The following is a 22,351-nucleotide window of genomic DNA, read 5'->3' on the forward strand; positions in this document are numbered from 1 at the left end:
AGTTAATGTAGATATTGCAAATGTCACTCATACATGCTGGCACAGCTAAACACATTTTTCAACATTTTTATAGTTAATATAGCTTAGTTAAACGCTATACTGATAGAAACAGAACAGTATTTAAAAACATGTTTTAAAGTGTTTATGTTACTAACTTTCTACTGACATACCATGTATGGGATGGTTGTTATGATCCACCAACTTTGCCTCTTTCTGAAAAACAGCCTTTACATGCACTCCTTACATTTCTATGATTTCCGCATAGACTGTATTTATAGTGGATTTCCGCTGTTTACGTATTCGCTCTTCTTTGTGCTAGTTTTCAGCAACACACATGCAGAAAATATGCAACAGCGGCCCCTTGTCACAGATTTTGATGGTCACAGTTTTCGGTGCAACACCGGCACGGAAGCTAGGCTATATGCCGCTGCAGATAGGGTCAATTTCACATGGACGTCTCACCTAGACATCAGGAGTGGTATCGATTGTACACTATATTTGAATATTTCACCGTGTCAGTAAAGCCCTGGCGTGTAACAATGATGTCCTGTTTTTACATGTCCCAGGGCACACAGCTTTAACCGGACTCGTGACCTCGCAACTGGCTCTGGCAGCCACTTACACTCCGACGTGTTCCCCACCCCCAGCCTTCTTTGCCCACTTTCACCCTGCAGTCTAGCAAGCAGCTTCATCCAGCTCCGTCTTTGGAAAAGTATTGCCCGCCGAGCTGCAGAGCCACAGCGCAGTCAATGGCTCAGGAGATGTGTCAGGTGATTTGGAGGAAGCTTCTAAGCTCATGTGGTCTTGACCACATTTGGACATGACATGGGTGAAATTAAGGTCCCTTGCTTAGTACACTGGGTCCATTGTGTCTACCCCTGTGTCTACTCCCTGGTGGCACGACGAAGGTTTTCGCAGCCACCTGCTCAGAGCAGTACTCAGGTGCCATGGTGCTTTTCGAGCCCTTGGACTTTGGCCTTCCTGCTTGACTGCTCCCCTCTCCTGCATTGGTTCGGGTGGAAGGGGGCACGGCCTACAGGCTGGTTGTGAATGTAGGTGCGACCAATGTGTTGCTCTACCCCCATACTGTTGTTGGCAACTTGTATGGGGTTAGAGTGTCAATCTGCTGGCAGGAGTCACCGAGGTGCCACCTGTCATGGCCATGGTGGCCTCAGTCCATTTCTGATTCGGTCCCAGATCAGATACAGGCGACGGACTTGTCTACTTTGCCTGCTGAAGAGCAGGGTAAGGTGAGGTCTCTTCTCCTCTTATCCTGAAGTACTCCTCCATCTTTTCTGCTCATGACAGGGACTTGGGCTGCACTAACCTGAGAGCCCACGACATCCCTCTCTTGGGTGATGTTCCTGTGAGGCAGCGGTACAGGCTAGAAGGTGGTGAAAGAGCATATCCATCAACTGCTTGAGGATCAGGTCATCAGGGGGAGCTGCAGCCCCTACACCTCCCCCACTGTGCTTGTCAGGAGGAAAGATGGCAGTCTCCGCATGTGTGTTGACTACAGGCAGTTAAATAACCAGAAAAGAAATAAGACCAGAAAAGACACCTTTCCTCTTCCTCGCATCGAGGAATCCCTGGATGCCTTGACAAATGCCCACTGGTTCTCCACCATGGATTCAGCCAGTGGTCACAACCAGGTACCAGTTTCTGAGGCAGACTGACACAAAACAGCTTTGAGTGTAATCGCATGCCCTTCGGACTCTGCAACAAACCCAGCACCTTCCAGAGACTGATGCAATTCATTTTCGGCAACCAACAATGCCAGTATGTGCTCCAGTACCTTAATGACATAGTGGTTTTCTTTTCAACAGTCGAGTAACAGGTTAAGGGTTGGAGGTGGTGCTGGGGCGCTTGCAGCAGGAAAATCTAAGGCAAAGCTTACCAAGTGTACCTTTTTCCAGCAGGAGGTGTGTTACTTGGGGTATGTGATCTCCAACAAGGGTGTCTCCAAGTGACCCAAGCAAGTCGAGGTGGTGGCCAAATGGAAGCCCCCGACTACCATCTCAGAGTTGTGGTTGTTCCTTGGGTTCACCAGTTACACTCGCCATTTTGTGGAGGGTTTTGCCAAGTTGGCTGCCCCTTTACACAAACTGGTGGCTGAGTTGGGAGGCACAAAATCCAAGCGGAGGTCTGAGCATGTGGTCGCTGGAAACTGGATGCCGGAGTGTCAGCAGAGCTTTGAGGCACTTAAGACCCCGGCTCGCCACTGCACCTGTGCTTGCATACGCCGACTTCTCCCATCCTTTCATCTTGGAGGTTGATGCAAGCCATGGTGGTCTGGGGGCTGTACTGTCCCAGGAGCAGGGTGGTAAGGTGAGGCCCATAGCCTTTGCCAGCCAAGGCCTGAGGGCCACTAAGTGCGATATGGCCAACTTTAGCTCCATGAAGTTGGAGTTCTTGGTGCTAAAGTGGGCCATGACTGAAAAATTCAGGGAGTATCTGCTTGGCCACAAGTGTGTTGTCTACACAGACAAAAATCCACTCAGCAACCTGTCTTCTGCAAAGCTTGGTGCCATGGAGCAACGCTGGGCAGCCCAGCGACCTTTCTTGCAGCAGAATTGTCGTTTGTTATCCAGTATTTATTCCTGAGATGGCAGTTTGTACAGTTGACTGTCTTTCTTGACATTCATGAAAGATTTCAGTAAGGCAATTTCACCTTTGAACCTTTGACCTTTGACTTGTGTGTAATCTTCAGGAAGCAAACCTTGTATGCTGATTGTGGTTTTAAAGTTGTTCATCCTTTCCTCAAAGCGGTCTTTTGTTTCTCTGTTTTCTTCTTCTTTTGTTTTCTATTATGCTGACGGTAGCATGGATTTTCTTTCTTTTATGGTTTAGTCATCTAAGCAATTGTTTCAGTCTCAAAAACCAAGCCACAGTTGTTTTCAATTTCATCCAAGTTGAGAAGTAGTTGATCAAAAAATGTGTTAGATGAAGTTAACAGTCAGATCCCTCTTGACCTCTGGGTCATTAGAAGAGATCACACTGAGATCAAAGTTGGATGAAGGCCATTCCTCCTCTGGCTGAGACAGAAACTCTGGTCCATGAATCCACCTTCTGTTTATCAGGAAGTCATCCACTTTCATCCCTCTGGATGTTTCATCTGCCAGATTCTCCTTAGAACCAATATATCTCCATTGCTCAACGTCAGTTGCTTCTCTTATGACAGCTATTCTATTTGCAACAAAGGTGTGAAAAAACAACTCTGGCCTTTCCGAAGCAGAATGACACAGTACCATATCCCTGTTGACTTGCATCTGAAAAGTGGTGCAGCTTTTCATTGATGGGTTTTCCAAAATCTTTGGGTTTGAAACAATGATCCACTTTAAACTCTGCGATCTTTTCAAGACCCTGTAGCCATTTGAACCACCCTTAAGAAAAGGGCTCGGGAATCCTTTCATCCTATCCATAATTACTCTGGCACAACTCCTGTATCAACTTGGCTGAGTGTTAAAGGGGAAAGAAATCCCAAAGGATCGTAGAGGGAACTGACTACCTACAATACGCCTCTTCTTGTCTGTGGTTGCTCCTGCACTGTAATTCTGACCTTGAACTCCTCTGTATACACACACCACTGAAGACCCAGCGCTCTCTCCAATGGAAGGCTTTCTTTATCCAAATCAAGCTCTTTCATTTCCTTTATCCTGTTTTTCTCTGGAATTGATGTCAGAACGGCACGGTTGTTGCTCATCCACTTTGAGAGGTTAAACTCCCCCCTTATGACAGAGATCAGTCAGTTCTTGCACCATCTTTATTGCTTCCTCCTCTGACAATAAAGACTTTAAGCAATCATCCATGTAAAAATTGCATTTGATGGTACTGACCACTTCTGTAGAGAACTGAGACTGGTTGACATCTGCGTTCTTTCTTTGGGCGTAATTCACACAGCTCCAAACAGGTGAACTGTCATGGGATATTCAACTGGAACTTCGCCCTGTGGCCACCACAAAAAATGGAGAAAGTTGATGTCCTTGTCTGAGACTTTGACCTGATGGAACATTGCCTGGATGTCAGTCATCACTGCAACAGGCTCCTGTCGGAATCTGATAAGGAGGCCAATGAGAGAGTTTGTGATATTGGGCCCTGGTAACAGTTGACAGTTTAGTGATGTTCCCTTTTACACTGCTCCACAGTCAAACACCACTCTCAACATTCCCTTTCTGGGGTGGTATACACCGTGATGTAGAATATACCAGACCTTTCCATCACTCTGATTAAGTTGTCTGCTGGAACAATCTCAGCGTAGCCTTGCTCGATTACATCACAAGTTTGGCAAGGTCGGATTTGTATGTCTGAAAGTTAGGTCCAGAGAGTAATGACCATCTTTAAGCACTGCTGAGCTGTCCGCAGTATTCATAAACTTAATGTCTTCTCTTGACATTTCAGCCTGTTTCTCTGATGACTTCTCTCTGAAATCATGATTATGGTAGTGGTGGAGCATTCTTTTTTTCCCATCCTTTCTGATTTGGCCTTTACTTCTATAGCAGTAACATTGGTAGCAAAACTGCTTCCTTTGTTCCTTTTGGTTTCATTAACTGGCCTTTGAGATACCAGTTGTGTGGCATGAATGTTGCCAAACAAGGGATCTAATGCGATCTTGACTTGCTTTTCAATAAATCTGACAAGATCTGAAAACATTGCTCTCTGCCCTCGCCGCTCTTGCAGGTCACAGGCTGTGCTCTTCCACTTTTCTGAGTTTGTAGGGCAACTTCAACACAATGTTTCTCATATTTGACACCATGTCCAGTTCTCTCATGTAAATGATTTGTTCTGTTGCATTGCAGCATCCACGAAGACGAGATCTTTTAGAGTATCTTGGAAAGGAGAAGTGTCCAAACGCCACAGCTTATCCACAGGGGTGCCTCAGGGGTCAGTGCTCGGTCCCCTTCTCTTTTCAATATATACCCACCTCACTTGGTGCAATCATCTGCTCCCATGGTTTCAGGTACCATTGCTATGCGGATGATACCCAGCTCTTACTGTCATTCCCACCAGACAACACTACAGTCTTGGCACGTATCTCGTCGGGCAGGGAAGATGAGACATTTTGTTGGACCAAAAAAGTAGTAATATCATTTTGTTTTTGCATGATATTGACAATATCCCTTTGACTGTTAGCACTCAGTTTATGAGTTTGAGAATAAATATGTTCCACTGTGTTTCCTTGAAAGTTGTTATGCATGCTGAACCTTGGTTGGGTTTCTTGCACTTGCTTTGTTGCTTGAGTCTGGGTGTTGGTTCTAACTGATATTTTAGGAACCTTTTCTTGTATCCTTTCTTTTGGACGAACAACCAATGGTGACGGTAAAAAGTCAGTTCCCTCCCTCTTCAGGAATGTAAGCAGCTGCTGTAAGATTGAGATGGCTGGTAGTATGAGCATTTGCCTTGATGAAATAAGAGTGTGTTGCATCTGACACTTGATGTATTTGCTTCCAGTACCTGAATTTTATCATGCAGCTGCCATCTCTGTTTCCAGTGCAAGTTACTCCTTTTCCCTTCTCAGTTTTTCCTCTTGTGCTTCTATTAAATGTCTTTTCTTTAAGGCTGCAGCACGTTCCATAAGAGCTGCCTTCTCAGCCTTCATGCATGCAGATGATTATGAAGAGACACGTGACACTTGAGAAGAATCCTTTACATGGTTTGATTTAGAGCATGAGACATTTGAAACGCTATCGTCAGGTCCAACTTCCTCTGAATCCATCATGCTTAAGACATCATCAGGTTCAGAGCCTTTAATAGGTTGGATATATGGTTGACCAGCATCAACAAGCCATTTTTTCACCTTTTCTGTAAAGTCAGAGTACAATTTCATTTGTGTGTAAAACCACTTGTTTTGGGTATCAGCTTCATCCTGGGGTATTGGTAAGCTTAGGAAAGATTAATGCTCCTCTTTTGCTTCTTCATAGCAGTTGATGAAATTTGACAGTTCACATTGCACTTGAGTGCATAAGCACTTGAAATGAAATGAATTAAATACATATAGCCTCGTGTTTGTCTAGTATTGTCGACTGCTATGTGTTTTGTCAAAATGCAGATAATTAATTATAACAAATATTATTTTAAAATAATCACATAGGATATGCTATCCTTTTTGTTTAAATAAATACACATTCGTGAATGATATCTCTGATTTGTTTTCTCTTCTTCCTCTGTAACTTCTGCTTCTTTGTCTTCACTCTTCTTTTATTCTATAAACCATCATCCTGCTGTTTTCATCCCACCGCTTTTGCCGTCTTTCCTGGACTATATGTTAAGTTAAATATTCTACTTTTTGAACAGTTTGACAAAATGTGAAAATATTACCCACCTATTTTTTTTTCAGTTTCAGTTCATGTTTAGGGCTTCAGATTTTGGACACAGTTTCAGTTTCAGTTTTGAAAGTAGAGTATCAACTTCCCATCACATTTGGCTGCTTTTAGTTGTGTTGTGGTGTGTTGTGCATAATTTGAAGTTGCTTTTACAGACCTACTCTGAGGAATTACTGCAAAAGTGCACTTCCATAAAGTTAGGGATGCGTTAGAAACAGCATTAAAAAACGATTTGCACTGTAGCTAGTACGGGTAAAGCTCCAAAAATAAGGGATCTAATATTTCCAATAATGGAAGCAACATTGGCGCTGAACTTTAACATGTGACCGTATGACGGACATGTTTGCAAAGCTTTGTTTTTTTACATGCATGGAAGAGTGATTTCCTGGTACAAATATTAATAAAAGTAAAAGCATATAGCCATATTATTGAAAATGTATTTAGAGTACTAAAAGTAGAGAAATATTTTATTACTATCTTCTATCATGAGACTATAACAACTCATGCGTCAATGTTAAAGCAGTATCCTACTGTTAGAGTTGGTTTGAGCTCATTTTGATGTGTTTTGTGTAAGATTATTTTCAATTTATTTCTTTGATGAATTGTTTGGTTTGTGCGAAATGCCTTCATGTTCAAACAAGCTTGTTTACTTTCATAAATAACTAATCCTTAATCAACAAAAGCACAAGTTTTATGTACAATAGCTGATTGTGTTTTCTTTCCTTGAGGCATCCTTTGTCTTCCATACTCATCTGAGCTCCTGATCGTTGACACCTATGGCCTAGCTCATAAGGGACTTTGCCAAGCTCCTTCCTCTCTCTCTCACACTGCAATCAGCCAAATGGCATCAGCCATTATTTTCTTTGTCTATTTGTTTATATTTTTGTCAATAAACCATCTTTTGGTGATTTATGGTCTTTGACTTCTCTATGTTGCAAGTAGAAAATATAATAATCAACAACATTATGCATTTATAGATTTTATCTTTTTTTTTTCTTGAAGGCAGTATTAAACAATCTCTGTGAAGTTCGGTGCAGTCCGTGTTGCCTTCAGTCTGTCATGCCTTTTGTCTTCCACTAGATGACACCAATGTAAAAATAATCTCATCATTAATGTGTGGGATTGAAAATGATTGACAAATAAATAATACTGTGAGCTGTGTGCTTAAACTAATTAGTAGTGCAAACAAGATAACTTTTTCAGCGTGAAAAAAGATGTGAGTGAACAAGATCCTTCTTTTGTGTAAAAAATAGTTCTGTGAAATGGATCCTTACGTTACAAGGTCCTCATTTTTAGTGGACAAGAAAGTCACTTGTGCATCATATTTGAATGACAAATCTGATCAAGATTCCCTTATTGAGTAAACATTATACCAACTTGTGAACGAGATTTGGAAACTTCACATAATAATTTATGTGAGCAAAAATTGGTACCAACAAGGCCCCTTTTTTAAAGAGAACAATAACTTGTTTACATGATTATCTTTTTGTGTGAACAGGATAATTATCTTGTGAATAATAAGTAATGTGAGTTTCTGAATGAATCTGTCTTGTGTAAACGATGACAAGACCCTTATCTTGTTAAGCAAGCCATGATCTTAGATGAATAAAAAATATATTTTCTTTCAAGACTTTGAGGCTCCATACATTTAACTTTTCGTAGAGCAACACAAGAATGGCCTAAGACCTGTCTGAAATATCCTTGTAAATCCAGATCCTGTCCAGTTTTTAGGCCTTTCAACTCAATTAGCTTATATTACTTCTTAAAAAATGGTTGCCAGGCATCCCTGTGTCCTTCATACCATGTGGCCACAGCATTGATGCATGTCATCTCCCTCGATCAACCCACCACTGCTGTCTGTCTTTGCTGTGAAAAGAATAAAAGAACAATCAAATAAATGCAAATAACGTACATAAACTACATAAGTATTAATAACAAACAAATATTGGTGTCATCCTCTTGATCTAAAGAGGGCATGAGGAAAGAGTTCCTCAGTTACCAGATTAAATGTGTTTCTGGTTCATTTAATTCCATTTATATGTATATCTCAGAATATAAAGGAAACAATTGTCTGGACAGAATCAAGATGCTCTTTTTTGGACATGTTTGGTTCACAGCAATGTGTTTACATTATATATTTTTATTCACACGGATAAAGATTAATTCATATTCTGATTATACACTCCCTCACAGCAGGTGGCAGTAAGCTCATCTTACGGACGTTTTGTGATCCGCCAATAAACACAAGGAAGAAGAAGAAGGAAAAGAAGTAGACGTAGAAGAAGAAGCAACGCCTGATACTGCCCCTGTAACAGTGCGCAAATGCGCATCCAACAGTACGGACCTCCTGTGGAAAACGATAAAACAAACGTTACCAGGCTGGGAAACGACACGTTAGGGCGGAAAAGAAAACAGCGCCTGAAGGGGAAGACAGAAACGAGGGGTAAAGTCTGTGACACGGCAGGTAAGCCGAACTCACCTGACGTGGAGCTGTTTTTTCGGGCCGGAGTGTTTGTCAGTGTAGCTGTCTTCCTGCCTGACCAGTGCGGGTATCTTGGCAGGCCCGCCACAGATCCTCAGCGCTGTCATCCATAGTTACTGTACACACCGCTATCCCCGAGATGCACCTTATGCTGTATTGACAGAGCAAGACACCAAACTCCATTCCAAAACCTACGAATTTAGCGTAATTGTACGTGTAAACGTAATGTATAAACCATTAAAAGTATATGCGATCATTTATTAGCATAAATTGAAGACTTTTCAATTCGGCATACAAATAACCAAATAAAACAACATTTAATCATTCGCAGAATTCACTTTTGAAGCTGTATTGCTCGTTTTTCATTAATATTGCCTCATATAACATTGTCGGCTCCAGAAGGAACGCAGAACGCAGAGGGTGACAGTGAAGTGTACTCCCAAGTATAGAAGTTGACTGTTTATCTATATAACTTTAGTTTATAAACGTACCTGCTGAATTCAACATACAATTGTAAGTAATCGCACAACGGCCTTTTACAATTTAAACTTATATCTATCCTGGCCCAGAAACACCCTTACCATAAATTCAACCGTTTTGAAATGGGATTTGGTTTAAGGATTTCTCTGTGGTGGCAGTACGGCGTGCTTATTGCTAGCTAGCTATCATAACGACTTTACCAGATGACAAGTCGATTGTGAGCTAGTTAAGTAGCAAGCTAACGAGATACAGATACAGTTGTCCAGCTAAACTGCGCGAAAGTTATCTGTTAGCGTCAACTTGATACACTTAGAACTGTAACGGCAGTTCACGTTAGCAACTGTAGTTAGCTTGACAGTCTGTTGCGTGCAGGTAGCATTACGTTACATTAAGGGCCGGGCTATTTACTGATATTATATAACTCTACGAGTTCAAGCATTCTGACTACACATATTATTTCTACATTAAGTCAGTAATAGTTTATTTAGGATTTGATAAATTATACTGAGGTGACTTCATTCCTATTGAGTAAACTTGTTAGCAGCCAAGACTTGGTGGTCAGTCACAGTTTCATCAGATATTAGACTGACCCATGTTGAAGCTAACTGACGTTAGGCAAACGCCCAGCAGCACGTGTGATATTCAGCTTTCAGAGCAAGTAGATGCCGTGGCAAGTCCAGCAAGAGGAACTGTGTGTCTGCAAACCGAAAATGAAAAGCTAATTTTACACTGTGGGCCGCTGTCACTGCAGGTTCACGGTGGGAACCACCGGGGTGTCTGTATCCGGCTAAATAGTGCAGCTCAATTCTGCTCTACTCTCCCAACAAAAGTTCCCAAATTCCATTTTTTTCCTTTAACTGTGAGCTGTGGTTGAGTTTTAAAACATCCATAGTAAGCTGGGAGTAAAGTTAAGGATTTGGAGAGGAATAATTAAAAGCAGTATGCAGCAGAGTATGAATTTCTATAGTTTGAAATGTTTTCACTTTTTCAATTTCAAACTACTTTTTGTAGGACAGGAAATGTATTTTGGGTGATGTTGCAGTTAAGGCAAATACAGCAAAAGTACTTTAAGTTTTGGATTAAATATAGGAAATAAATAGAGTGATAGTTTAAGTTGAGGTATGAATGCTGAAAAGGGTTGAAAATTCACATCTTGTGTTGATTAGTGGCTGTTCCAGACTATGAACTTGAAGCTGAATAGACAATGTTAAAGGACAGGATTTCAGTACTGTACGTTAAACTGTTCTGCACTGACTGGATTAAATAGTATGATGTCTAATTTTCACATTACTAAACGTCCAATCTCATGCTGCTCTCCTTGTGTCTCCTCAGCAACCATGGTGGGCGAGCGCCGCAATGGGAACCTGCTGGTCCAGCTCGGCCCAAAGCTGCAGGCATATCCAGAGGAGCTAATCCGCCAGCGCCGGAACCATGACGGCCAGACTGAGTACCTGATTCGCTGGTGCCTTGTCACCATCGATGACGGCTCCAGCTCAGGAGGCGGAGCGAGCGAGGCAGGAGGGACAGGTAGTAGCAGCTCCGGGGGTGGTGGGTCCAGCGGCTCCACATCTGGAGAGAGCAAACCAGAGAATATCCTAATGTGGATGTCAACTGAGGACGTGTACGCAAACTGCCCCACCCTGCTGGGGAAGAGAAAAACGGACACACAGCGCCCCCTGCAGCAGCAGGAGCAGCAGCAGGGTTGCGAGTCATCGGATGGAGGTCAGAGGAGCGGCAGCGAGTTCCCGCCAGACGTTACTTTTGACGAGGTGGAGCTGTCGGACATGAAGGAGGATGTGAAGAACCTGGTGCGTCGAGCAAGAAAGCAGATGGCCAAGAAGAGCGACTTTTCCATCAGCATCACGCACACCATCCACGTGCTGAGCGCCTACGCCAGCATCGGCTCACTGGTCGGCGTCTTCAAGGAGACAGGTGCCCTCAACCTGCTGATGGAGCTGCTGTGCAACAAGGAGACGCAGACCAGACGCAGCGCTGGGAAGATGCTGCGAGCACTCGCCTCACATGATGCAGGTAACCAAAAACTTTATTTACATGACAATAAAAGCACCACCTGGTGATACTGCTCATGGGTCGATTTCTGTTAAAATCATGTGGCCACTTAAAAACAGGAAAGGTAAACAGTTAAACCTTGTTCTGAATCAGAGTTCAAGGTTTATTAAACTGCAGGTAACCCGAGAAACAGCACTGATGCTTCTCCCTCTGGGAGCTGTTAAAGGGACAGGTCAACATTTTGGAAATCCAGATTTGGAGGAGACGATTCGGTAGTCAGTGACTTCCTTAAGTCCTCTCTATTTGCTTAGAAATTTCCTGGTTACGACAATACAAAGTGGCTTTGTCCACACCAGAAATAGTCCCCCCCTAAAACATGTCATTTTTATACTCCAAGAAAATAAACAAACAAGACATAACGTGTTAATCAGTGAGCTTTAGATGTACTCTTTGGTGGATTTCCTTTCCTTTTATGAGAGCCGGACTAGCTGTTTCTTCACCTGTTTCCATTATTTTTGCTAAGCTAAGTTAACTAGTTTCTGGATGTTCCTCATATTTACAGTACAAAGATGAGAATGTTGTGTATCACTCAACCAGACCTATATGCTGATCAAATGTGTATCTGATGCAATCAGATCTTCCGAGCTACTTGATTAAAACACTGAAGGTGCTGGTTCACAACTTGAACTGAGATCAACCAGAGAGTAGTGCACAATATGAGAAAAATCTGTTGCGATAACATCGTGCATTATTGCCAGGATGAAATGACCTGCAACAGTACATGTTTGCTACTGTTGGTATCTTTCTGCTGTACCTGTGTTTATTACACGTTGTATCCCCTGAATCCAAGATAATTCCAAATCATCTAAAAGGCCAGTAGCCTGCTCTGCTGCTGTTAAGTTCTGATCCTTCTCTGCATCGCCCCATCAACAACAATGCACAACATCTCCACAGAGGACCGGGCTCAAATGACTCAAAGCGTAGTAAAAACCCTTGCGTCGTGTCTTCCCCGTAGTCCATTGAAAGGATGGATTTCATCACGCAGCGTCCGTAATATGAGACACTCACTCTCCTCAGTAAATGTGTCCGATATCTGTTGTGCATTAAAAGTGCGATTATGTCCCTCTGAGATGCGGAGAAGTCATATATGGTGCACACAGTGTTCCAAGGCTGATCCGGACATCTTCTGTATTGACTCCATAATGTGTTTCTATGAGTTAATTACAGAGAACAGAATGTGAGTCACATGTAAGATGCGGCTCATTAAGAGCAACAGATTGAGCTGCTGAATCAACTTCTGAACAAGATATTTTATTTACTTTTGGAGGAAACGGCAGTGTTGGATTCTTCTGGATGTTGAATCAGATTTTCCATTAAAACAGAAATCAGTTCATTTGTCCATCCGTCTGTCTTTCATATTATTGTTGATGAAAAAAATACGTCATCAAATTCCTCTTTTGCAAATGTTTTAGTTTAGCAAAATAAACACTGATGTTTGTTTTGGTTTGGTTTTTTTACTGTTGGACATTTGAAGCCTGTTCTGTGTATACAAGGTGGCTGTAAATAAAGATAACATTCAGCCATTTATTTTTCCTGTTAAATCTAACTCTTCTTATAAAGACAGAACATGGTGTCAGTACCCGATCCGTCCCGGCAGCCCGATCCGTTCTGTACATGCGTATTTATTCCTGCCCGATTTGTACCTCGCATGTGTGATTTTTAAAAAATTTTTTTTTACTTTATTAACAACACAATATTAGACAAATACACTACACTACAATACAAATAACGGTACGTGGCCGTTATTAGCCAACATAAAAGCACAGAAAGGTTGCATGGCCGCTCATTGATTGTTAAAAGATGGTGATCAATACAGACATTTGTGATGGACTTTACTGTTCTGGGGCCCTGCTATCACTCTATTACAGAGCCCTGTTACCCATAGATCATATATAAGTAAGCTGTCATCGATATAAACACACAGCTCTGGAGTTGTGTGTGTATTTAGATCTGAAAACACACCATGAAATGATGGCCTTTCTAGGCCACTAAGAAACTTTCTTGACAACCAGGCAACATTTCATGGTGTATTTTCAGTGTATGGTGTGTGGTGCTCATTTAAGACTCATTTCGCCAGATTTACTATGTATTAACGTATTAAACAGTCAATACGTACTCTCATCAATTTGATGGCCAACACACCGACACAACTCTCAAGTCGAGCGACGCATGCGTGGAACAAGTCCGGCAAAACAGGTTCAATTCTGCACATGTGCTGACTTCTACGCATGTACTTACACACTGGAACCATTTTCTACACAAGAGTGAACTTTTAAAACGAACAACAGCCATTTACTCTGATGTATTGTGTCGAGTCCATGACAACCTTAAGGTTCAGACTGAAGGTTAAGAGGTTTTTAAAAAGTGTTGGCCAGAGCTGCACAAACTGTGATCAAACATACCTGAAGACAAAATTGCTTGAAAAGATGAATACTGCTACAAACCCATCTTATATCCTTCCTCTTAGAGTCTCGCTTCTCTCAGCCTGCGTCAGTCGAAACAAAGTTTCCTTTTTTTTCATCACATGTGGAGAAAATCCTGGGCAGGCGGCAGCTGAGAGTTTTTCTCATGAGTCATCAGGGCTGCGGGGAGGAAACAAACACAAGCATCATCATCATCAGACACACGCACACACGCACACACACACACACCATTCAGTGTGATAACACCAAACCTGAGGAGTGCTCACACTCTGACTCTGTTTGTGGAGATTGTGAACACACCAGAGTTTGACATTTTTTGCTGAGTTGGGCTGTCATGGCAGGAAACCCACAATTCACAACCAGGAAGGTGAAACTATTTTAAGCCAATGGGAGATAAGCTGGGTGGAGAAACACAGCGTGATAGGCTGCAACCTAATTAGACTGTATAAAGCGAATTAGAATTTTTGGTTGGATGATACATTTACATTTATACACCTGGTTCAAACATATTTGGCTTCCTTTGGGGAAGTGTGAAGATGATCCAACAGAACAACATGCTGTTCCTTAACCCAGATGTCAAAACTGGATCATTTTTTTCTAAACTAATGTGGCGACTAATATCTTTAGGTTGCAGATGTCTCAGATAATTTCTGTCCTGGATCATCTTTAAGACAAACTGGATCAGGCAGAAAGTCTTTCAGATTCAGACTGGAGCGAGGACAGCCTCCTCTTTACCTGGAAATGACATCATCATCCTCACCGAGGAGGCTTTCTTTTTTGGGTTTCCCAGCAACCAGGAGGCAAGGAATTGACTGAAGAGTTTCCATCAGACTGAACTCTGTTAATCCACCACAGTCTGTTTTATTCATTCAGTCTTCAGAAGCTTTGACTATGGGGCTGCTACGCCCAGCAGTCTCACAGAGGGACACCTGAAACCACAAGGCAGAACTTTAGAGAAACTTTGTGTGAAATGAAACTCCTGGGAGTGTTTTTTTCTTTATAGTTTCTTTTTCTCAACAGAACGGATTGTATCATTTACAGAGCTCACGAGTGCATTTCCTTCCTCATGCAACATTTAAAAAGTTGCTTTTAAAAGTTATTCAATCAGTAACATTTACCATCTTGCAGTGTTCTTCTTCTCTGCTTTTGGTGTCCCATTGCTGTCTTTCTTTTTTTTGAGAGTGGGCATGACATGCAGCAAAGGGCCGAGGGTCAGTGTTGAACCCCGGGCTGCTGTGTCGTGGACTGAGCCTCTGTTCTCGGGGTGTACGCCTTAAGGCCTTTGCACACCAAGTCCGTATTTTTCGTCCGGAATTGATGCGCATTATAAAGTAAACACGACCTCATGTTGTGTCGATCACATTTACACACCGAATCCGAAAATGTTGTCCGTCATTAAAGTTTTCGGAAGAGGTTTGATTATCTGCATTTTTCAAATCTGTCAAAAGCCTTTAGAGAGCTGTTTGACCACTAGAGCCACCGTACATGCAAACGTTATCATCAAAATGGCATCTGATAAGCTATTTCATTTCATCGTCCAGCACAAAGTACTTTGTGTGTGTGTGTGTTTGTACACCTTAGACATACTGCCAGCCGCTGCTCATGATCAACTGGATCGCGGAAATTGGTAGTTTTCTTTTTAATGTGTGGTTCGAGTATTGCTAGCAGCTAATCAAAGTGGACCAATGACATCCGGAAATACACCTGGAAACGCAGCTCCTTGATCAGCAGGTGAAACTCTCCTTGCTCTTGATGACTTTTCAGGATTGGATGGACCCAGTTGAGGACCACTTAATCATCCTCACTTCTTGATGAATCCATTTTGTCTCGCATTGCAAATTTTCAGATGGAAAAATATAAACACTTTGAATAATAAAATGCATCGGACTCAGAGTGCAAGGTTTCTGTGCGGAACGATTTTTATCGGATGACAGATAAAACAAACGCATATGAAAAATACGGACTTGGTGTGCAAAGGCCTTTAACCTCTGATTGCTAACCTGCTTGTCCACCTACCGGCCTACTCTGCATTTGCACAACCTATAGCTAGCGAGCTAGTCCCACATGAATGGCAGATCTTTCTGATGTTGTTAGCAACGGCGCTGTACTCTTTTCCCCTACCATCTCTTTTGGAGTTGTCCTGAGTTGCCTTCCACGGCTTTTACACGCAGGAGCACAGTGGACTGAGATCTGTGTGCTACAAGCAGCCAAAACCTGTTTAAGTAACGCCTTGTTCAAAATGTAGAACAATCAGATATGTCTCTAATCAGATCTTTAATACAAACCATCTGCACTACTTTTAGTGATCAGAAGTTTGTGTCCGACAACAACAACCTATCTGCATGGGTTTCTGTTGTTGTAACGACAAAGGTGACAGTAACTGCCTTACCCTATCCCACTTTGCGGCAGCATGAGAATGGAGATCCATCACCTCGTCCTTCAAACATACACACTGTTATGTCTGGGTGCAGAGCAACTGTTGGTAGTCTCATGGATTCTGATTAGCCAATCTGTTCCCCTCCCATGACTCCATGATGGATAAAAGACACTTGTCCAGAGCGTCCTGATTGAGACCCATTTGTAGAAATCTGATTGGAATCATCTAAAAGTGTGGCTGTGATCAGATTTCTGAACTTTTTGAAACCAATCTGGATACAATCTCGATGTGGGAATTAATTGATAAGGACCAGCAGTCTGAACAAGGCGTTGGACTCTGAGGTAGTGAGATTCTGCTCAGTTATTTCAGTCAGCTATCACATGAAGGAAGTTCATAGTGCTGCTTCATTGTGCTTAAAATGGCCACTTAAGACCCTGAGCACACTGAACCAGCATGACTCAACAGTTTGTTTTTACAGCTCCACTCCTGCAGGGGGTGCTGTGCTTCACTCAGAGCAGCAGAGTCAAAGTGTTCTCAGCTTTCAGAACACATCGAGTACTAATTTCTCTAACATTCAGGACAACAATGTACTAAAGGACTGGTGTTCAGTTAGGAAGGTAGAAACATGATTGACCCAGTTTTTTGTGTTTAAGGCTAGGCTCCTTGTTAAGCATATCTCAGTGAACAGGATAAGGAGGCTGAACAGTGGCTGGACTTGGTTAGAAAGACTCTCAGGGCTGATGATAAGCACCTGTTTTATCAGATATTTAACTGTTGAAAGGTTTGTGCAATCCAATGTTTAACCCATCAGCCTCGGCTGTAAAGCATTGCGGGTTTCCTCTTTGTTTTTAACGTACTTTATTAATTAGGTGACTTGACTTTACTCCCATGCAACTCACAATGGTCATTCATCAAGTGTGAAATCCTTCAGTGATGCAGCCTGAGAGACGTCTGATACTCAGTGTTGTTTACAAAGACAGATGAACACAGGAAACACGAATGGAAACATCACAGTATGACTGTCTGAGAAGTGTTGAAGCTGACACTATGTCCTCCTGTCTTTGTGTCTGTCTGTCTGCAGGGAGTCGGGCCTACGTGTTGCTGTCGCTCAGTCAGCAGGATGGCATTGAGCAGCATATGGACTTTGATAACCGCTACACTCTGCTGGAGTTGTTTGCTGAAACCACGTCATCAGAGGAGCACGGTATCTCCTTCGAAGGGATCCACCTTCCTCAGGTGAACACATGACGCTCTCCCTATGACCTCATTCTGACCTTGAAACCAGGTCCTTAAGGTTTAGTTAAACTAAATCTTTACCCTGTCACTTAAGTGGTTCCTTTCCCTGATATATATATTTATCCTGGTAGCAGATTTTTTCTTTTACTATGGCAGTGAGAGAGTTCAAGTTGATGCCCTAAACAAAGCATTTAAAGATGGACAGTTTAACAGAGCTCTCCTACATTGTGTTATGTGTATAAAGTAGCTACAAGCTTTTGACACAGGTTGTTAATCTCTGTCGATGCTCAGATTCCTGGGAAGCTGCTGTTCTCTCTGGTGAAGCGTTACCTGTGCGTCACGTCTCTGATGGACAAACTCAACACGGCGGGGGCCGACTCTAGTTCTGAGAGGCAGGATACCAGCCCCTCCCCCGCCTCCTCCTCCAGTACCGCCCACCAGACGGAGCACCTGCGCGTCCAGCGTGAGTTCGACTTCACCATGGCTATGGCAAACCTGATCTCAGAGCTAGTCCGTGTTATGGGCTGGGACCGAAACCGCCAGCATCCTGATGGCTCGGTCCATCGCCCAGGAGGAGGTGTGGTCTCCGGGGAGGACCAGGGGGAGGAGGCCCGCCCTGTCCTCAGGTCCATCTTCCAGCCTCGCTTCTGCGCGTCACCTGTTGTCCTCACCAGCACCTCCACTGTAGCCGCTCCCGTTGCCTCGCAACCAAAGAAGAAGAAGACAGGAAATGGATACAAAACGCGCTCTGATTTTGCCAGCCGCTCGGCCTACGTGGAATACGTCCAGGACAACCTGAAGAGTGGCATGATGGTCCGCATGCTGGAGGACTACGAGGAGGTGAGCGCTGGAGACGAAGGAGAGTTTCGCTACAGCAACGATGGCTCACCGCCTGTTCAGGTGAGGAAACAGAACGCTGATATAAATGTCACAGAAATAGTTTGTTGTGGTGAAGGCACCAGGGCAGGGACAGTGCACAGCAGGACTCGCATAATAATTCCGTTCAACACACACAACACATCATGTATGGGGACATTCAGCCAGATAAAGCCCTGATACCTGTTTAACTTTATCTTTCTGAATGAATCCTTTAAGCTGGAAGGCTTCAGGCTGCTTTCAGCTGTTTGGGGCTACAGCTCCACCTGCTGTCTGGGCTTTGGTCAACATTGAAAAAAGCCTGTTCCAGTAGTCCTGTCTCTGCTACTTTGTTGTCTGGAGAGCTGAATTTACTGTTTGACTGTTTTAACCATAGACTGTATAAAAAGATGGATGACATGACAGCTCCCTAAAAGTGAAGCCAAAACATTTCAAGCGCACCCTGCTGACTGGCTGCAGTATAGTTCATAAAGCCCGCCTCCTCCAACAGATGGGACATGAGTCAAACTATAAAATCAAAATACACCTCAAATAAATGTTTCTCAAACATGGTTTCTGTCATTATAGTTAGTTCTTATCATGCTGATTTATGTCCAATTGTTCATTTTTCTGACAAGTTTACTTTTAATAAGTTATTTATTGCTGTAAAAATGATGATTGACAACTCTGTTGACAAATCCTTCCCCTGCAGCAGATCTGTTCCTGATTAGCAGAGTAGAGGAGGAACATAGAGAGGAAATGTAACTAAAACCATCACTACAGTCATTGAAGTTTCCATATATGTGAAAGTCTGCTTCAGACCAACATAAAGAAGCTGTTCTGCTGTTAAACACGCCGGCATGTGGGCTCCTTGCTGGTTTTTTCAGTAATTTAAGTGTGTGTTTTGCGGAAGTGGCTATTGCGGCTCCACCCGCCGATCTCTACTGTGCAACTCTCGATCCAAATGATGTCACCAGCGCAGGATGGCAGCACCCGTTACCCGGGCTATTTTGGCATCAATTTCGTACAATGAGAGCAGATGGAGACCCGTTGTCCATCTATATATAGTCATTGGTTCCAACAAATATTTCTGCAGCTACAACTTTGCTGCAGCTTCATTTACACAACAAACAGCAACTTTCTGCTGTTTGTTACATGAAAGGCTGCGGTGAGTTGGCATGTTGCTTCAGATAGCAGTGAAGCCTGATTCCGTACTGGTTATAGATCAGTCAGTTTGAAGGTCAATCAGGCAACAAGACACTGAGCTCAGATTTATGCATGAGAGAATTTAGTCTTAACAACCTCGAGCTGAACAGTAGAAAACAGCTTGATGGAGTAATTCAGTGGGACGCAGTGTAGTCCTTGGACTCTGAAAGCAACCCTCTGTCCATGTTGTGTTCAGGTGTTCTGGAACTCCCTCTCCAGGACTTACTGGGTCCACTGGCACATGGTGGAGATACTGGGCAGCGGCAGCAGCAGTCAGGCTGAGAAGGAGACGCAGGAGAAGGCCTCCACCCTCACAGAGACCCTCAAACTCACCGCAGGTAAGCTCTGATAACTCTGATTCAGGTGCTGCATCCTTCGGTGCGTCGAAGGCTGTCCTATTTCAAAGGCTCCTTCAGATGCGGCCGACAAATTTGTCCTCCTTTTCCCGGGTCATTAAGGATGCATCTGGTGCCCTATGTACCTTGAGTTTCATTGCGCGTCACAAAATTGGCGGACTCTTAAATTGCTGATCAATACACTTTTAAATGTAAAGGTTTTTGGTTTCAGCTCAGTCGAATAGCTATAGATACAAATGTTAAAAACAATGAAAGGGGCCTTGAAACAAATTATCTTTAAAATAACAAGTTAAGTTACGTGACGTTAGTTATGATAGCTAGTTAGCCCACTGACCTCCTGATGCTAGGTGACAGGAGCCGCATTTGGTGACACAAGATTAAGGGCAGGAACAGCTGTTGATGCACACAGGAAATCAGTTCAGCTCAGCCGCAGCGGTCTTCACAGGCTATGAATCATCCTCCGTAGACCTCTTCCTGCGAAGCATGCAGCCCCCCGAATTAAGAGACCGCTTGTATGTGTTTGTAAGTGTGACTTCAGAAGGTGTAATTGTTTTTCCCTCTGCTCCCTCAGTGAGTCAGACGTTTTTCTCGAAACCCCCAGGGGGTCTGTACTCCCTGCCGTACCTGTCGGAGGGTCTCCAGACAGAGCCGCTAGCTCTGAGTCGGGCTGAGTGGTGGGAGATCCTTTTCTTCATCAAAAAACTGGAACCGAAGCAGCAGCAGGAGGTCAACGGCATCCTGCTGCAGAGCCTTGACGACCAGGTGAGGATTGCAGGAACCAAGGTGCATGCTGAGGCTCTAAACATTGTTTTAACTCTTTTAGTAGGGGCAGAACCTCAGTCACCCGCTCACACCTTACACCTCCTCATTATGTGTCTCATTATGTGTCCTGTCTGTCCTCCAGGAGGCGGAGCTGGACGACTTGTCTCTGATTGGTCTGTGTGTCTCCGGAGATATGGCGAAGAAGCTGCTGCACTACCTGAAGCAGCAGCTGCCGTCATCATGTCTGAGCGATCTGCTTTGCTCTCACACCTTCTGCAAACACTACCTGAGGCGAGGAGGGGGGAGCCTGGAGGATGAGGAGCTGCTGGGTGAGGAAACTGACCGCTATGCGCTTGTGAAGCTGTCTGACTTTATCACTCACTTTGCTTTGTTTTCTAGCTGAAAGCTCCCTGGGCTCATCTGGCCTGGGAACAGGGGGAGGAGGAGGAGGAGGACAGAGCTCCTCTTCTTCATCGTCAGCCTCTGTCTCCTCTTCATCAGCAATGGGCTCCGTCTCTAAGAAGGCAAAGAAGGAGCTTCCAGCTGATTCAGGCTGCGGCAGCCCTGAGGCAGAGAGTGAGCTGCCCTCAGAGGACGACAGTAAATACCCTGACGACCTGGAGGACAAGATGAAAGGTGGGAGACGGGCGTAAGCTCAAATAATAAAGACTCAAACCAGGGGCATGTTGGTTGCAATTCCCAACGTTAAGCCTGTGCATCTGAATCTTTGCATGGAGGCAGTGAAACCTAGAAAATCCAACTAAAGATTAAGAGGCTGTCAGGTCATGTGTCAGCACCATGGATAGTCATTTTATGTGCCCCCCACTACTTGACCCATGATGCTGTCCATGGTGCTGAAACATTGTTCAGAAAAGATCTCAACACACAGCAGCATTTTAGGACTTCAATCCATTCACCCTTTCTTGTTTTACTTTATTCACAACCTCCTTTTTTAATCGATCAATGGTCCTTATTTATCAACTTTAAGTAGCTTGTTACACCACTGTTCTTGCTCAGTCCTCGGGTGATGTCATCATTCTGTTAAGTCACCTATCCTCAAAATCCTGTATTAAGAGCCTGCTTGTTGTGTAGAATAGAATCGGCCTAGATTTAGACTTTACACCTGGTCCTGGGTAGGTTGAACATTTAGGCCAGGTTTTAAGGGCAACTGGCCTAACAATGAGGCAGAAATCAAAATTACATTGACTTAGCGTTAAATAACACTTCCTAGGTGTCCTATTTATTTCCCTTACTGCTTCTACCAAACATATTGACAAGTTAATCTAGTCTCTATATGAATACAATCAGAAACAATTATGATAATAATCATATATAACAACATTTTGGTTTTCGTTCCAAATTTAATCATGTCTCTCACATTAAAACATCACGTGGTAAACTTGACAAGCTGCAAAGTTTAAATTTACGTTCAGATGCCCAACAGGAGGAACACTGGCCTACAGGAAATATACTGTGTCAGACCAGATACATCTAGTGGTGTAAGTGGTGCTGAGATGGTGACTTTCTGTTTCTAAAGCTGCTGTCTTGTCCTGCAGTGTTTAACAACCCGCGGGTCCAGGGGAAGAAGACGATGTTGGAAAAGCTCGGGGAGGTGGTGGACATCCTGAAAAAGGGGGGGTCGGGCTCAGACCAGGCCCAGCAGCTGGCCGCCGTCCTCTTCATCACCAGGCTGCTGGAGGAGAAGGGGGGCCAGGAGAAGAACTCCATGAGGAGTGACTCTGCCCAGACCGTACGGTGAGAAACACTTGCAGAGTGCTCCAGGG

At 43.5% G+C, this 22,351-nt stretch overlaps 1 protein-coding gene across 4 annotated transcripts in view; it reads left to right on the top strand.

The window, feature by feature from the left end:
* The first annotated feature begins 8,642 nt into the window (after positions 1-8,642).
* The window catches only part of LOC138588280 (cullin-9), a 36,318-nt gene continuing 22,609 nt past the window's right edge, over positions 8,643-22,351 (top strand). For all 4 annotated transcript variants that reach the window (XM_069658293.1, XM_069658295.1, XM_069658296.1 and 1 more), the window contains exons 1-9: positions 8,643-8,784; positions 10,615-11,313; positions 17,234-17,388; positions 17,680-18,288; positions 19,646-19,787; positions 20,377-20,567; positions 20,710-20,896; positions 20,967-21,203; positions 22,124-22,322. In XM_069658293.1, coding sequence (XP_069514394.1) covers positions 8,643-8,784; positions 10,615-11,313; positions 17,234-17,388; positions 17,680-18,288; positions 19,646-19,787; positions 20,377-20,567; positions 20,710-20,896; positions 20,967-21,203; positions 22,124-22,322 — 2,561 coding nt within the window. The remainder of the gene's footprint in view (positions 8,785-10,614; positions 11,314-17,233; positions 17,389-17,679; positions 18,289-19,645; positions 19,788-20,376; positions 20,568-20,709; positions 20,897-20,966; positions 21,204-22,123; positions 22,323-22,351) is intronic.

Source organism: Semicossyphus pulcher, unplaced genomic scaffold, assembly GCF_022749685.1.
Source record: "Semicossyphus pulcher isolate SPU_LCO1_2020_fin unplaced genomic scaffold, fSemPul1.0.p SCAF_12, whole genome shotgun sequence".
Classification (NCBI taxonomy): Eukaryota; Metazoa; Chordata; class Actinopteri; order Labriformes; family Labridae; genus Semicossyphus; species Semicossyphus pulcher.